The following is a 14,744-nucleotide window of genomic DNA, read 5'->3' as shown; positions in this document are numbered from 1 at the left end:
GCGTGGCAAGTATCGCACCGCCGGCACTGGAAGATCGTAGTCTTTGGCTGCTCTCGGGCAGAGCAATGGTGTCAAGGCGCGGCCGACTCGCCCTAGGCCACTGGCACACTACCACTAGTCAGTAGACTCGACTGCCTGCTCGCGAGCTCACCGGCACGCCTGGCGTATGTCGAGGAAGAAGCGCAGAGCGACGTCGTCCTCGACACAGTCCTCGTCGTCGTGCTCCTCCGACTCGCGTTCGCCGTACTCCTCCGACTTCGACTCGGACTCTGGCAGAACGAGGCGAAGGGCTGTGGGCAAAGGACATGTCAACATCGGCAGGCAGACTACAGCTGGGGCCACACGTGTTGCGGAGAGGTCACGGGGGGGCTCCCGATCCGAGTCGGATCTCGGATCGTCGCTGCAGTGCTCATGGGAAGACGACGAGTTTGCCCACGGCTCGGCTGCACTCGGCATCCTCGGGGCATGGCAAAAGGCATCTCGGGTGGAGTGGCGTCAGATCGGCCGCGCCGATATGGAGGTCTTTCCACGGGCGCCACATCCTGCCCATGTTCAGCTGACTAGCATGAGCCGCCGCCGAAAGCCGCGCTCGCTGCTTCCGTGCGACGGCATGGCTGCAGTCCTGCAAGCTACCGCGGCTGCCTCTCCAGCGCTGCTGCAGAGCGTCGTCGAGCACGACGCCTCTTTTGCCGATGGCCGAGTCTACGGCCAGCTCGCCGTCGGCGGCATGGCCCGCAGCCTCGGCGTTGACAGCTGGTTCCCGGTCGTTGTCCGCTCGAGCACCAACATCCCGCTCGGGGTCAACACTGTGCTCGGCCGGGCCTCGCGCCGCCCACCGGGCTCGTGGGCGCTGGTCTTTGAAAAGATGGTTGCCAAGGCCATGGGCTCGTATGCCGCCATGGCCATCGCGTCGCCGCTCGAGATCTGGCCGGTCCTCACCGGTGCGCCGGCCAAGTCGCTCGCGTTGGGCGCTGGCCTCGCGCCGCACGCAGTCTTCGCCGCCCTCGCCCTCATGTCCGACGCCCATGTACCACTCACTGCCTTTGTTAAGCACCCAACCCGCGGCCTCGTTGCCTCGTCGCGGTACACCGTCCTGCGTACGGCTCGAATCACCCGCCCGGGCTCCCGCAAGGCCACACCTCTCGTTCTGCTTGCCAACCCCGACGGCGCCGCGTCGTGGACCGGCGCATGGTCGCCAGACTGGGCGTTTTGGTCATCGCGGCTCGAGGACCAGCTCGCTCGCGCCGCCCATGGCGCGGCCGAATCGGCCTCTGAGTCTGCCTCCATCGAGTCCGAGTCGCAACTCACTGCTGGCTCATGGAACGACGACGGCTGTGCGCTGTGGATGGCCATCGACGACTTTGTCAAGGTCTTTGACTCTGTCACCGCCAGCTTTGCTGCGCCCAAGTGGAGTCTCACCTCGCTAGCCACTACGAACCAGCGGGTTCTTGGCGAGGACATGTATGCCGTCGGTGCGCTCATCACCGTCAGGCCCAACATTCACCTCGCGCCTAGCGAGACCCGGTCCGTCCCATCCGGCACGCTTTGGCTCTCACTCATAACCAAGAGCTCACCAGCCGATCTTGTGGTCCTCGATCTCGCCTCTGGTGAATGGCTCGAGCAGGCCCGCTCGCCGTGGGGCGAGTGGAGCTCGTCGCGCGGCCGCACTGACGCGCTCTACGACATCACCGGGTACGGCCAATATGCGCTCCTTGCCATGACAAACTCGGCGAGCTCCAACCCGGTCACGCTCGCGCTCTACACGTCGCCAGCCATCGACGCCGAAATCGAGCTCCGCGACGTCGACAGCTTTGGCTGGCACGGCCTCGTCGCGCCTACCGTCGCCGCCCACCTGGCGGCGCACGCAAAGGACGGGCGGACGCTGAAGGGCAACAGCCACAATGTCATTGTCCACGACGTGCCGCTGCCAGGCGCTCTTGGCCGAGCGCTTGTCTTTAGCAACCCGTCGCGCTCGGTCGCCATCCATGGCAAGGTCTCGCTCGACATGACCAACTATGCTGTTGCCGAGGAGCCCGACATGCTCACAGTGGTCCGCCGCGGATCCAACGTGCGCCACGTCCACTCGTTCAGCGTCCACCTCTCGCCGCGCGGCGGGCAGCTGCGGCTTGTGCTTGTCCCGCTCCCGCGCGTCGCCAAGCGCAAGCCGGCGGCGTACAAGATCAAGGCCAGCAAACTTGAGGATCGCAAGGCCCGGAAAAAGGCCAAAGTGCCAGCCGCGGGTGCAGACTTTGCGCGCGCAGCCAAGGCGCTTATACGTGCCAAGCCGCGCCGCGCCCTTGAATTGTCGCGCGCCACCCCGAGCCGGAAGCTCCGTCGCGGCCGGCGTGCCCGTACCGGCGCTCGCACTCTGCGCTCGTCGTCGTCGTCCGAACATGACTCGGCAGCAGCCGAGATCGCGCGGCTGCGCAAGGCCCGGAAGCGAGCCAAGGCCCGTGGGCCATCGTCGCGCCTGGCGTCAGCCCTCAGCTCGTCCAAGCTCCGCCGGCTCGCCATCAAGCACGGGCGCAAGATCAACTACGCCCAGCAGGGTGCAGGCAATGTGTTCCGCTACGAGTGGAAGAACAACGACTACTTTGTCATGGTCGTCCGCAACCTCGAAGACTCCAAAGCACTCGTCGAGACGCTCGAGGTCAAGCTGACCAACATGCGTATCCGCGCTGTCGGCGAGACGCCCGAACCGTCATCCTCGGCGCCCTCACAGTCGGCATCGTCCATTGCGTCGCCAACCTCGTGGTCAGCCTCCGAGTCGAACTCGGACTCACCGTCGCTCCTCGCCCTCAAGGGCCCGGCTGCAGACCAGGCCCGGCTCCGGCTGAAAATCGGGAAGCGCAAAGCCAAGAAACGGCGTGCCGCTCTCAAGAAGAGGGCTGGTAAGGTTCGCACCCGAGTCAAGCGAGTTAAGCGTGAGCAGCTGCACCACGAGCTCAGCCCCGGAGACTCGATCCTCATCGTCTTTGAGCGCATTCCATCGCGGCGGGGCGCTGCCAAGTACAGCCTCACCCGCCAGGTTACCATCTACGATGTCACCGGCTCGTCGTCGGCATCTTACTCGGGGTAAAGGCAGACGGCGGAGAGGAGAGAGGGAGGGGGAACAAGATCATTTACTCGTCGGCGGCATCGGCGGAAGCGGTGGCCGGCACGACATCGGGATCACCACCGAGCTCGACATGGAGGCCGTTGAAGGGGAACTCGCGCGGAACGGCTGGGTTTGACTGCGACGGATCGATGATGGTCAAGAATCCGTAAAAGGCGCCGATGCCCACAAAGGCCAGCCCCAGCGCGCCGAGCGCCCGCCCGGGCGTGATGTACGGGTCGGTGTCGAAAATAATGGGCTCGTCAAGCACATCGGCCTCCTCATGGAGCTGCAATCATACCGCGCAGTGCCACCCCCCAGAGCGCAGAAGAGTATGAAATGGTGAGTAACGTGCCGAGAGGGGGGAGGGGGAGGGGGAGGCGAGCCACCAGAGCAAGTCTCTGCGACGGGTGGGAGGTGGTGCGGTAGGGGGGGTTGGGGTTGGGGGGTTGGAAGGGGAGGGGAGACGAGGAAGAGGACGACGTACGCGGCCCTCCTCAACGCGGAGGCGCTCAGCCTCGGCACGCTGGTCCCATGTGTATGCAGTGCGGGTAGGCATCGCCATGGAGGCTCCCGCAGCAGCGCGAAGGCCCGACAGCGAGCTCACAACAGTCCGTGTCCGGAGCATGGCGGGAGGCGGCAGAGATGGGTGTGGCGCTGCCAGCTCCGATCGCGATCGCCAACGCGGTCGTCATGGCCGATCATGATCATGATCAACACGTTTGCCTTGGCACGGTCGTGGTCGTGGCAGCGCACCACTGCGTTGCACCACTGTCCTCTCCCCTCCCTCCCCTGCACATGTCAGAGCCTGGTGGGGATGACGCTGCTCGGCTTTTGGCCGAGGAGGCGTCTATGAAGCAGGCCGCCAAGTGGGAGGCCATGCTGGCGTCTGGCAAGTACGTTGTGCCTCCTCGCCCGGTCGGCGGGAGGTGGTGGTGGCGGCTTGCCAGCGGAAGAAGGCCATTTTTTGGGCGGTGCCTTCACGACGAGGTAGCCAGAGCTAGAGGTGAAACTCACAGGTTGTGTGGCGGGTGCGGTACGCACTGTGGTGGGTGTGGTATGGGGTGCTGCGGGTGTGGTATGGGGTGCTGCGGTTCTGGTTGGGGCTCTACTCGGCTTGTACGGGGACAGCCTTGATCGAGTGCCGACGCCGACCAAGGTGCTCTCCCGCCGCGAGTCCGAAGCGGTGAGTGGGGACGCCGCCGGCGAGATGTCGGACGAGAACGAGGCGATGGTGCTGCAGACAGACATGATGATGGCGCAGTGGGCGGCGGTTGCTGCTGGACTTGTCGAGCCTGAGCAGGTCCTGCCGTCGGAAGAAGACGGCGAGGGCAAGGCTGCCGCGGCAGACGAGGCGCACTCGCCGCCGTTGGAGGCCGGAGGCCCGACGTCTTCGCCAGTTCCCGAGGCCAACTCTTCGTCGGCTTCTTCGTCACCTGAGCTCTCTGATGACGACGACGCTGCCGCGAGCAGCAACAGCGAAATGGACGTGCAGCTCTCAATCGAGATCGAGATGCCCACGCCGCAGGGCCCGACGCCACGGTCGAACTCGGCCGGCTTTGACGGCGAGCCGGCGCCAAGCCCGCTCAAGCCGGCTTCGCGGCCGATCCGGATTGCCAAAAGCACCGAGCGCAAGGACAACGACAACGATGCGGAGCGGCGTGCGCTGCGGCATGCTGGTGCCGAGTGCGTGCCTCCGGTGGCGTCTGGCTCCGAAATGCAGCGCAAGCTGGCGCGCCATGCTGCGCGGCGGATGGAGCAGTCGCGGCTGCGGCGTCGGGCGCGGGCCGAGGCGTTTGTTCTCGTCCGCGAGGAGATCATGTCACAGTCCGGCGTGGTCAAGCTGCCCAAGCCCAAGCCGCTGCTGAGCTCGATGGAGCGTGCGCAGTGCCGACAGGCGGCAGCTCGGTCGACCGGCGTCCGGCCCGAGGCCATTGACTTTGCCCGCTCATACGACGAGCAGGTAGAGGCGCAGCGTGCATCGTCCAGCAAGGCCCAACGTCACGCAGAGCGGCGGGCAGATCAGTCTCGCGCTCGCAGCAAAGCGCGAGCCGAGGCATTGGAGGCTGTCCGTGCCGAGGCGCTCGACGATGGTGGCGTGCAGGCCGATGCCGGCGCCGAACCCGGGTTGCACCCGCGACTCGAGTCCGAGGCGCGCGCAGCAGCGCGGTCGCGGTTCGCGCGCCACGTCGCGCCGCGCGCGCCGGCCGAGTCGTCCGGAAGTCATGCGCCGCACGAGCGGTCGTCAATTCTGGAAGAGATGTCGACGTCGCGCGACCGATCGTGGATTCCCGAGGACTTGCGCGGCAAGCCGGTGTCGGAAATGACGCCGAAAGAAAAGCACCGGTACAAGAAGGCCAAGCTTCATGCGATGACGCCCGAGGAGCGGGCGCTGGTGCATGCCGAGCACAAGCGCCGCAAGGCGCTGCGGGCGGCAGCCGCCGAGGCCGCCGCCGCCGAAGACTCGGATCCCGGCGCCAACTCGGCCATGTCTGCGCCTGCTGCTCTCATTGTGCCCGACGCCACCAAGGATCGGTCGTGGATTCCGCTCGACTTGCGCGACAAGCCCAAGTCCCAATTTACCCGCGATGACAAAAAGCGGTACAACAAGGCCAAGCGCGCGTTCCTCGGCGAGGCCGAGTACAAGCGCCTGCGGGCGGTCAAGGCTACCGGTGAATCGGGCGGTGTGCTCTCAATGTCGCCGCGCGTCCTGCCGCCGTCGCCGACCAAGCCGGACCTACCCGCGTCATCCGACCCCAAAGCCGACCCCAAAGCCGACCGCTCGTGGGTGCCTGCCGACCTGCGGACCAAGCCCAAGTCAGAGTTTACTCGCGAGGACAAGAAGCGATACAACAGGGCCAAGCGCGACTACTTTGGTCAAGAGGTGTACAACGAGATGCGCCAGGCGGCCAAGACGTCGAACGAGTCCGGCAGCGCGGCCACCGCCGTCGCCGCCGCCGACCCTGCGCGCCCGCCGAGCTCGCCTAAGCGCCCGCTGCCGGAGCTGCCCACCTCTATGTCCGGTCCGGTCATCGTGCACGCGCCGTCGCCGGGCAAAGAGAAGTCTTCGTTCCCGGCCGACGGCGGGAAGGACCGGTCGTGGGTGCCTGCCGACCTGCGCGAGAAGCCCAAGGCCGAGTACACCCGCGAGGACAAGAAGCGGTACAACAAGGCCAAGCGCGCGTTTCTTGGTGCCGAGGCATACCAGGCAGCCAAGGCCAAGGCACGCGGCAAGGCTGAAGAGCCGTCTGCGGCAATGCCGTCCGCTAGCGAGCCGACACCGCCGGTGACTGCCTCCGAGCACGCTGACGACAAGTCGTGGCTCCCGGAGAATCTGCGGCTCAAGCCCAAGGCTGAGTACACTCGCGAGGACAAGAAGCGGTACAACAAGGCCAAGCGCGCATACATGGGCACCGAGGCATACCTCGCGCTCAAGGAGCGCAAGCGCCGCCCCGGCGCGCCCCGCTCGACCGACGACGGCAAACTGGCCCTGCCTGACTCGGCACCGCTCTCGCCGTCGCACTCGCCGCGGTTTGGTGCAAATACCTCGAGCGACCCGTGGGTTCCTGACGGCCTTCGCAACCGGCCGCGCACTTCGCTCTCCCGTGAGGAGAGAAAGGCGTACAACGAGGCGAAGCGCAAGCATCTCGGCGACGAGGCATTTGCCAAGATTATGGAACTGCGCTCCAACTCTCGCCAGTCGTCGCGCCAGTCATCGCGCCAGTCGTCGCTCGAGTCGGACCTCGGCCTCGCTGCCACTGGCATGGAGAACAAGACGCCGCCAGCAGCAGCACCAAAGAGTGTCGAGAACGAGAAGGGCAAGGACGATGGTGACGACCACGACCGCTCGTGGGTGCCTGCCGATCTGCAAGGCAAGCCCAAGTCCGAGTTTACCCGTGCCGACAAGAAGCGGTACGCCAAGGCTAAGCGCGACTTTCTGGGCAAGGACGAGTACGAGCGCCGGCTGCGCGAGCGGCGGTCGCGCAAGGAGGAGGCGGCGGACGAGAGCGAAGCTGGAACCACGGCCGAGCCTAGTGGACCGGCGACCGATGCTGCTGATGACGACGACCGCTCGTGGGTGCCTGTCGATCTGCAAGGCAAGCCCAAGTCCGAGTTTACCCGTGCCGACAAGAAGCGGTACGCCAAGGCCAAGCGCGACTTTCTGGGCAAGGACGAGTACGAGCGCCGGCTGCGCGAGCGGCGGTCGCGCAAGGAGGAGGCGGCGGACGAGAGCGAAGCTGGAACCACGGCCGAGCCTAGTGGACCGGCGACCGATGCTGCTGATGACGACGACCGCTCGTGGGTGCCTGTCGATCTGCAAGGCAAGCCCAAGTCCGAGTTTACTCGAGCCGACAAGAAGCGGTACGCCAAGGCCAAGCGCGACTTTCTGGGCAAGGACGAGTACGAGCGCCGGCTGCGCGAGCGGCGGTCGCGCAAGGAGGAGGCGGCGGACGAGAGCGAAGCTGGAACCACGGCCGAGCCTAGTGGACCGGCGACCGATGCTGCTGATGACGACGATCGCCCGTGGGTGCCTGCCGATCTGCGGTACAAGCCCAAGTCCGAGTTTACCCGTGCCGACAAGAAGCGGTACGCCAAGGCCAAGCGCGACTTTCTGGGCAAGGACGAGTACGAGCGCCGGCTACGCGAGCGGCGGTCGCGCAAGGAAGAGGACGCGGTGAACGAGAGCGGTGCGAGCGCCGAGGCCGACCTGGCGGCTACACCGGAAGTCGCCAAGCGGCCCGAGCCGGCGACGCTGACCCGCAAAGCCAAAGAAGACCGGTCGTGGGTACCTGCGGATCTGCGCGAGAAGCGCAAGGCCGAGTTCACTCGCGACGACAAGAAGCGGTATAACAGGGCGAAGCGCGACTTTCTGGGTCGCGAGGCCTACCAGCAGCTCCGAGCCAACAAAAAGTCCAAGTCGGACTCGCTCGGCGAAGTCGGCCCGGTGGTCGACAGGACGGATCGCTCGTGGGTGCCCCAGCACCTGCGCGAGAAGCCCAAGTCGGAGTACACGCGCGATGACAAGAAGGCGTATATGCGCGCCAAGCGCGAGTTCCTGGGCTCGGATGCGTACGAGTCGCTCAAGGCGTCACGAAAGGAGTCGCGAAAGGAGGGCGAGAGTGGTACTGAAGCGCCTTTGGCGACCGCAGCTTCCCCCACCTCCGAGGAGGAGTTGACCCAGGCGCCGCCGCCGGCGTTGGGTGCAGACTCGGACTCGGACTCGGGCTCCGAGGCTAGCTCCGAGGTTGTGACCAATTCGGCTGTGCTCGCGGCGCTGGACATCACCCGGAATGAGGTGCCGGAGTGGGTCCCTCTCCACCTGCGCGACAAGAAGCGGCGTGAGTTTACAGCCGCCGAGCGGGCCGAGTACCTGGCTGCGCAGCGTGAGTGGCGCGAGCAGCAGCTAGCTCTCGACGACGAGAGGGATCGTGCCGAGCTCGAGGCCCGGTTGAAGGAGCTCGAGGCCGAGGCCGAAGCCAAGGCCAAGACCGAAGCCAAGGAAATGCCGAAGCCAAGGAAAGGCCGAGGCAAAGGCAAAGGCCGAGGCAATGGCAATGGCCGAAGCAAAGGCAGAGGCAGAGCCTGGAGCGGAAGCCAAACCTCAGCCCAAGCCCGAACTCAAGCCTGAAGCCGAGGCGCCCAGGTCACCGACGCGCGCCGAAGTGCTCGACAAGGCGCAGCGCGACCGGTCGTGGGTGCCTGCCGATCTGCAGACCAAGCCCAAAGCTCAGTTTACCCGCGATGACAAGAAGCGGTACGCCAAGGCCAAGCGCGAGTTCCTCGGCGAGGAGGCGTACCAGGAGCTGTTGAGAGCAAAGCGGGCTGAGCTGGAGGCTGCCAAGCTGCAGTTGCCGGCGGCAGAAGTCTCTTCGGTGGAGCCGACCGAGGCATCGCCGACCAAGGCCAAGGCAGGCCGCGACAAGTCGTGGGTGCCCGAGCATCTGCAGGGCAAGCCACGGTCCGAGTTTACTCGCGCTGACAAAAAGGCATACAACCGTGCCAAACGCGAGTTCCTTGGCGACAACGAGTACCGTCGTCAGCGGGAGCGGCACCGGTCGCAGCGGAGCACCAAGGACGATGGTGAGAGCTCGTCGCGGCGCGACCGGATCTCGCTCACCAAGGAAGAGCAGCGCGAGGCTACCAAGGCCGACCGGTCATGGATTCCAGACAACCTGCGAAACAAGGCCAAGTCCGCCTTTACCGAGGATGACAAGAAGGCATACGTCAAGGCCAAGCGGGCGTTCCTGCGCAACGTGGAGCGGTCGCGCAACTCGAACCGCGAGTCGTCGGACAGCGCGTCTGATAGCCACAACTCGGGTGTGGACTCTAACTCGAGCGCAAGTGCAAGCGCAAGCTCCAGCTCGAGCCCCGGCCCAGATATCGGCTCCGGCTCGGACTCGAGCGGGTCGGAGGCCGCGTCGGGCTTGGCGCCCGCCGGTGGGCGTGGAAGTGCGCGGTCAGCGGCCGCCGGCGTCAACAGCTCGCATCTGGCGCCGACCGAGGTCGAGCTGGCCGAGGCGCGAATTGCCGAGCTGGCGGCTAGGTTGGAGGAAGTGTCGTCGGACGACGAGGGCGAGGACGAGGCGTGGGTTCCGCGCGACTTGGTGGGCAAGCCCAAGGTCGACTTTACGCGAGCCGACTTTCAGCGGTACTTCCGCGCCAAGCGCGAGGCGATGGGGCCTGCCGGCTACGAAGCTTACCGGCGAAACCGGCAGCTGAAGCGGGCACAGCGGATGGAGGACTGGCAGGAGCTCGAGCTGCTGCGGCTGTCAGTGGCCGAGGGCGGCGACAGCACACTGCTATCGCTTGGAACGACCACTGCGTCGACCAAGGAGCACGCCGGGTGGGTCCCGCTGCACCTGCGCAACAAGCCGCGGTCGCAGTTTACCCGCGAGGATAAGAAGGAGTACGCGCGGGCCAAGATGGAGTTCTATGGGCGCGATGAGTACGAGCGGCGCAAGGCTGCCCATCGGGCACGGCGCGCCGAGCGGGTGGCGGAGGAAAAGGTGCTGCGGCGGGTGGACAAGCCATGGCTCCCACTCGCGCTAGAGGGCAAGCGCAAGTCTCGGCTGACGCGCGCAGAGCGCGCAGCGTACAACTCAGCCAAGCACGCGTCGATGAGCGAAGCCGAGTACGCGCGGGCCAAGGGCGAGCATGTCATCCGCAAGATGCGGCGTCGAGCCGCGCCGCGCGAGTCGATGATTCAGTCTGCCCACGTGGCGCACGGAACTGAGCAAGAGCTCGCTGCCCATCAGCGGCGCAAGCTCGAGGCGCGGGCCAAGGAGCCAGCTATCACCGGCTTTGTCCACACGCGGCCGAGTGTGGCGTACTCTGTCGAGCGGCATGGCGTGCGGCCCGAGCCGTTTACCGTTTTCCACGGCGTGCTCTCGGACGACCCGCGGACGGTGGAAACGGTGCCACTTGCGACCCGGTTTACTGTCCTCGAGGCTGAGGGCACGCAGTACGTGCCTGTGGCTGTCAAGCGCAAGCGGCACGGCCTGCAGTACTGCCTCATCATCGGGCATGCCCGCAAGATTCGGTTCGAGGTGGCGGCGGCACCGCCGGCGGCGGCAGCAGGCGCCTCAACGTCGCTCGGTGGCCCGCTCAAGGTTGCCGCGTGCGCCGGAGTCTATGTCTCGCCGCTCGCCAACTTTGACCCCGAGGATCACTTTGAGCTGCCGGTCGACACGTTTGAGCCGCGGAGCGGTGGCAAGGACGGCGTCGCAGCCGTCGTTGCCTCGCTCTCGGTCCAGTCGGAGCGGCGGCTCTTCCCGCGCGGCCCGTGCGGCGACTCGGAGCGGTATGTGTTCTCGATCGCCGTCGACGTCATCTTTGAGGGCATCCTCGACCCGGTCCGGTTCACGCTCGCGGTGACTGCCAAGGTCTATCCCTCGTACACCAAGCGGACTGCGGCCAAGAAGGTGGTCTTTAACGCGGCGCGCTCGGCGCACCCGTACTACCAGCTCCTCTCAGCCAAGCCATCGTACTCGATCGTCCCGTACTCGCTTAGCGTCACCAGGCACCTTGTCCACGACGGCCTCCGTGAGGTCATTGGCCTTGCCGCCGGCTTTGAGTAACCTTTTTGCCTTGAGGCACACAATTGAATGTCATCCATGTGCTTGCTTTGCTGCAGCGAGGTGTGTGTGGCCCAGAGTGACCCACGGATCAGAGACGGCCGCGGCGCGGCGAGGGTATGGGCAAGGCAAGCGGTGGTAGACTCGACTCGGCAAAGCAGAGCCAAGTGGTGGTGCAGGACTTCGGAATCGAGGGCGTCAGAATGGCAAGCCCTGTGCGATCGCCGGCGCTGGGCGCATACCTGGCTGTGGCGCGTGCGATGTTCCCGGCGGTGCGGGCATGGGGAGGGTGGCGCCGGGTCGGCGGGCGCTACGAGGCTATGGCGGGACGGGTTGGTGGCGAGGATGGCGGTGTGTCCAAGTGCGGGAGCCGGCTCTGGGTCCATGGCGCGTCGGTGGGCGAGAGCAAGGCCGGCTTGCTGCTGGCGGAGCTGTGGCTGGACGGCAGCGGGAGCGAGAGTGGCGAGCGGTCGGCGGTGGTCTCGGTCGGCACGGCGTCCGGGGTGGCGGCGCTGGAAAAGGCGGCAGCCGAGAGTGGCGGGAGAGTGGATGTTGCTGCTGCGCCGCATGATGCGCCGCAGGCGGTGGATGCCTTTCTCGACGCTATCGGCTCGCCGCACATCGGAGTCGTCCTCGAGTCGGAGCTGTGGCCGGCGCTTGTGCTCGGCGCAGCAGCTCGCGTCGACGCGCTGATGCTGCTCGATGCGCGGATGTCGGCCAAGTCGCAGAAGCGCTGGCTCGGGCTGGGGTTGGCTGCTGACGCACTCCGTGGTCTTGGCTCGGCGTTTGATGTCATTGCCTCGCCGGATGCGGACATGCGGACGTTTGCCCGTGCGCACATGGCCGGTGACGCGACGCGTGTTTTGGCCATGCCGCCGATCAAGGCGCTAGGAGCGCTGGGTACACTCGGCAGCAGAGGGCGTGGGGCCAGGCGGCAGGGCGGGCCACTGGTCTTTCCCGGGCCGTGGTGGATGGCCTCGTGTGTGCATGCTGCCGAGATGGGCCTGGTGGCGCGGGTGGCGCAGCAGGTGCGGGTGGCCGCACCGGAGGCGGTGACGGTGGTAGCGCCGCGGCACATGGACGCGCTTGGCGCGGCGGTCGATGGCCTCCGTGACGCCGGGTTTGAGCTCGAGCGCAGCTTGATTCTGTGGTCAGAGGCGCGCGGCGAGGTCCCGCCGGGTTGTGCCGTGGTTGTGGACGAGATGGGCGTGCTCTCGCAGCTGTACGCGGCCGGGCCGTCCGGGGTGGTCATGGGAGGCTCGTTTACGCCGATCATTGGCTCGCACAACGTGATCGAGCCACTCGGTGAGGGCGCGCCGGTAGCGGTCGGGCCAAACTTGGGTGCAGCGGCTCCGGTGGTGGATGCGCTGCGGGGGGCAGGCGTCTCTGGTCTGGTGTCTGTGGGTGGCGACGAGCCGCAGGCGGCGAGCGAGTGGTTGCTCGGGGAGCTGCAGCGCGACGGAGCGAGCGCGGCGGCGGGACGAGCGGCTGTCCGGGCCGAGGTAGTGGCATGGGCTGAGGCTCAGGTTGCGGAGATCGAGGCCGTGCTGAGGGTAGGCGAGCGGGTGGCAAAGTTGCGACGTCGCGAGTGAGCGGCGGCGAAGGTACCGGTAGTCAGACAGAGGCCGGAGAGTGGGCAAATGAGCGTGACTGCTCGTTGTACGGGTTGGCCGGGCCGAGCGATACGGAGAGGTTCTCACGGGCGTGGACGAGCTGGGTAAAGATGGCACAGGTCGGGTGGGTGAGCGCGCCGTCGAGCTGGATGAGACGGACACCGGAGCGGGGGTTGTCGAGCAGGGCTTCGCCGAGGGCAACGGCCGCGGCGTCATTGGTGTGAAAGTGGCGGATGGTCTCGACGACGGTGTTGGTGCGGAGGGCATCGGCGAGGCCGCCGTGGAGGAGCGAGTGCTCGTCGACGAGGATTTCCGAGTGAAGGATGGTGGTGTTCGGGTCATTGGCAGCGAGGTGGGCGACGATGTCCTTGATGGCGCGGTCGCGGTTGGCAAGGAGGGCCGAGGCGAGGAGAGCGAGGCCAGGCTGGCCAAAGGCCATGCCGTCAGCGACCGATGCGATGCGGGTCGGAACGGGCGCGTGTGAGGAGGGCGAGCCGAGCTCGAGGACAAGGAGCGAGGAGTTTGAGTCCGAGACGGCGGCGGCAAGAGCGGTGAGGACAGATTCGGCGACGACGCCGTCCTGTGGGGCGACGAGGACCTGCAGCGGGGTGTTTGCGCGAATGAGCGCGAGGAGTGACGCGAGGAGCGGCGACGAGTCGCCCTCGGCAATGGTGGAGAGCTCAAGACCGGAGAGCTCGAGGTAGCGGAGGGCAAGGGCGTCCGGGTGCGGAGCAGAGAGGATAGCGTCGACGAGCGGGTAGAGGAAGGGTTGTGTGAGCGGCTGGCGGCGGGTGCGCGAGAGGCGGAAGGCCTCGAGCTTGGGCGCGCCGAGGCCAGCGCGGATGAGAGCCTCCACCGCCTGCGGGGCGCCGCCAACGTCATGAATCCACAGCGACTTGAGCTTGGGTGCGGTGGCGAGGGTACGGGCGACGCGGGCGGCAAGCTCCGGGTCAACCTCGGGGTTTGTGACGAGGTCGAGGGCCTCGAGGCCAGCGACGGCGTCCGGGTGCTCGAGCTGGGCCGCGCGGTTGCGCTGGACGCGGTTGGTGATCGAGAGCGGGAGCAGGGCCGAGCGCGGGTCGCCGACGTGGACCTCAAGCTGGACTAGCGAGGGCATGGCGTCGGCGAGAGCCTCGAGGGCAGGGACGAGGGCAACGAGGGCGGCGTCGTCGGCGAGGGTCGAGCCGAGAATCTTAAACGAGGCAAGCGCAATGGGACAGTGTGCCAGGCCGCTGACAAAGGCCGACAATAGGTGTGGAGAGAGCTGGAGCGAGGTGAGGGTGATGGCGGTGAGCGAAGAGGCGAGGCCGGCGGCCGAGGCCAGCAGCTCCATCAGGGTCTCGACGCCGTGGCGGGAGACCGAGCCGCGCGCGAGGGTAATGGACGAGACGATCGAGTTGTGGGCGAGCGCATGGGCGGCGTCGGCAAGGAGAGCGTCCGAGACCTGCTGCAGCAGCAGATGTGGGCGCGAGTAGGGCCGGAAGCGAACGCGGAGCAGCTCGTGCTTGTTCTGCAGGAACATGCGGAGATCAGAGAGTGAAGCCTGGCATGAGGCTTGCAGACCAGCAAGCACGTCTTCCGAGGCCGGACGAGCCAGCGTGGCCGAGAGCGCGATGTAGGTAGCGGCATTCTCGGTGATGCGGGTGAGGGCGATGCCCCAGACCGAGCCGACCAGCTCCGGAGCCGCGTCTGCCGCCACGACCTTCCATCGAACGAGATGCTTTGCCTCTGACAGAGCAAGGAGGGCATGCTGTTGTTGCCCACCGGCAGCCTTTGACCCGTAGCTGACGCAGCGAGTGGCACCGACAGCCGACGGAGGAGCGCCATCAGCCATGGCCACGGCAGCCACCTTTGTGGGTTCGAGGGGGACGACAGCACCAAAGGCACCCAGAGAGGCCCACACCTCGTCGGCCTCAAGGCCCACCACCGAGGAGGCAAAGACAGAGGTCGGGGTGGGGGTCG

At 66.6% G+C, this 14,744-nt stretch overlaps 5 protein-coding genes across 5 annotated transcripts; 3 read left to right on the top strand and 2 right to left on the bottom strand.

Annotated features, from left to right (window-relative positions):
• The first annotated feature begins 177 nt into the window (after positions 1-177).
• On the top strand, positions 178-3,092 carry AMSG_04374 (uncharacterized protein). The gene is made up of 2 exons (XM_013903261.1): positions 178-344; positions 383-3,092. The coding sequence occupies exons 1-2, from the start codon at positions 306-308 to the stop codon at positions 3,077-3,079; spliced, it is 2,736 nt and encodes a 911-aa protein (XP_013758715.1). The 5' UTR covers positions 178-305; the 3' UTR covers positions 3,080-3,092.
• Positions 3,093-3,122: 30 nt separating this feature from the next.
• On the bottom strand, positions 3,123-3,745 carry AMSG_04373 (uncharacterized protein; the record flags this gene model as incomplete). Its single annotated transcript, XM_013903260.1, has 2 exons — positions 3,582-3,745; positions 3,123-3,383 (listed from the first exon to the last, which is right to left on the bottom strand). Exons 1-2 carry the CDS (start codon positions 3,720-3,722, stop codon positions 3,123-3,125), a joined length of 402 nt encoding a protein of 133 aa, XP_013758714.1. The 5' UTR covers positions 3,723-3,745.
• Positions 3,746-3,892: 147 nt separating this feature from the next.
• AMSG_04372 (uncharacterized protein) lies at positions 3,893-11,211 on the top strand (the record flags this gene model as incomplete). Its single annotated transcript, XM_013903259.1, has 3 exons — positions 3,893-3,990; positions 4,226-8,523; positions 8,612-11,211. 3 exons carry the CDS (start codon positions 3,893-3,895, stop codon positions 11,170-11,172), a joined length of 6,957 nt encoding a protein of 2,318 aa, XP_013758713.1. The 3' UTR covers positions 11,173-11,211.
• A 108-nt stretch (positions 11,212-11,319) lies between these two features.
• AMSG_04371 (three-deoxy-D-manno-octulosonic-acid transferase) lies at positions 11,320-12,906 on the top strand. The gene has a single exon (XM_013903258.1). It carries the CDS (start codon positions 11,373-11,375, stop codon positions 12,759-12,761), a length of 1,389 nt encoding a protein of 462 aa, XP_013758712.1. The 5' UTR covers positions 11,320-11,372; the 3' UTR covers positions 12,762-12,906.
• On the bottom strand, positions 12,416-14,744 carry AMSG_04370 (uncharacterized protein). The gene has a single exon (XM_013903257.1). The coding sequence runs from the start codon at positions 14,614-14,616 to the stop codon at positions 12,784-12,786; it is 1,833 nt and encodes a 610-aa protein (XP_013758711.1). The 5' UTR covers positions 14,617-14,744; the 3' UTR covers positions 12,416-12,783.

Source organism: Thecamonas trahens (genome assembly GCF_000142905.1).
Source record: "Thecamonas trahens ATCC 50062 unplaced genomic scaffold supercont1.18, whole genome shotgun sequence".
Taxonomy (NCBI): Eukaryota; order Apusomonadida; family Apusomonadidae; genus Thecamonas; species Thecamonas trahens.
The sequence above is the reverse complement of the archived record's forward strand: the minus strand, read 5'-3'. Positions and strand labels throughout refer to the sequence as shown.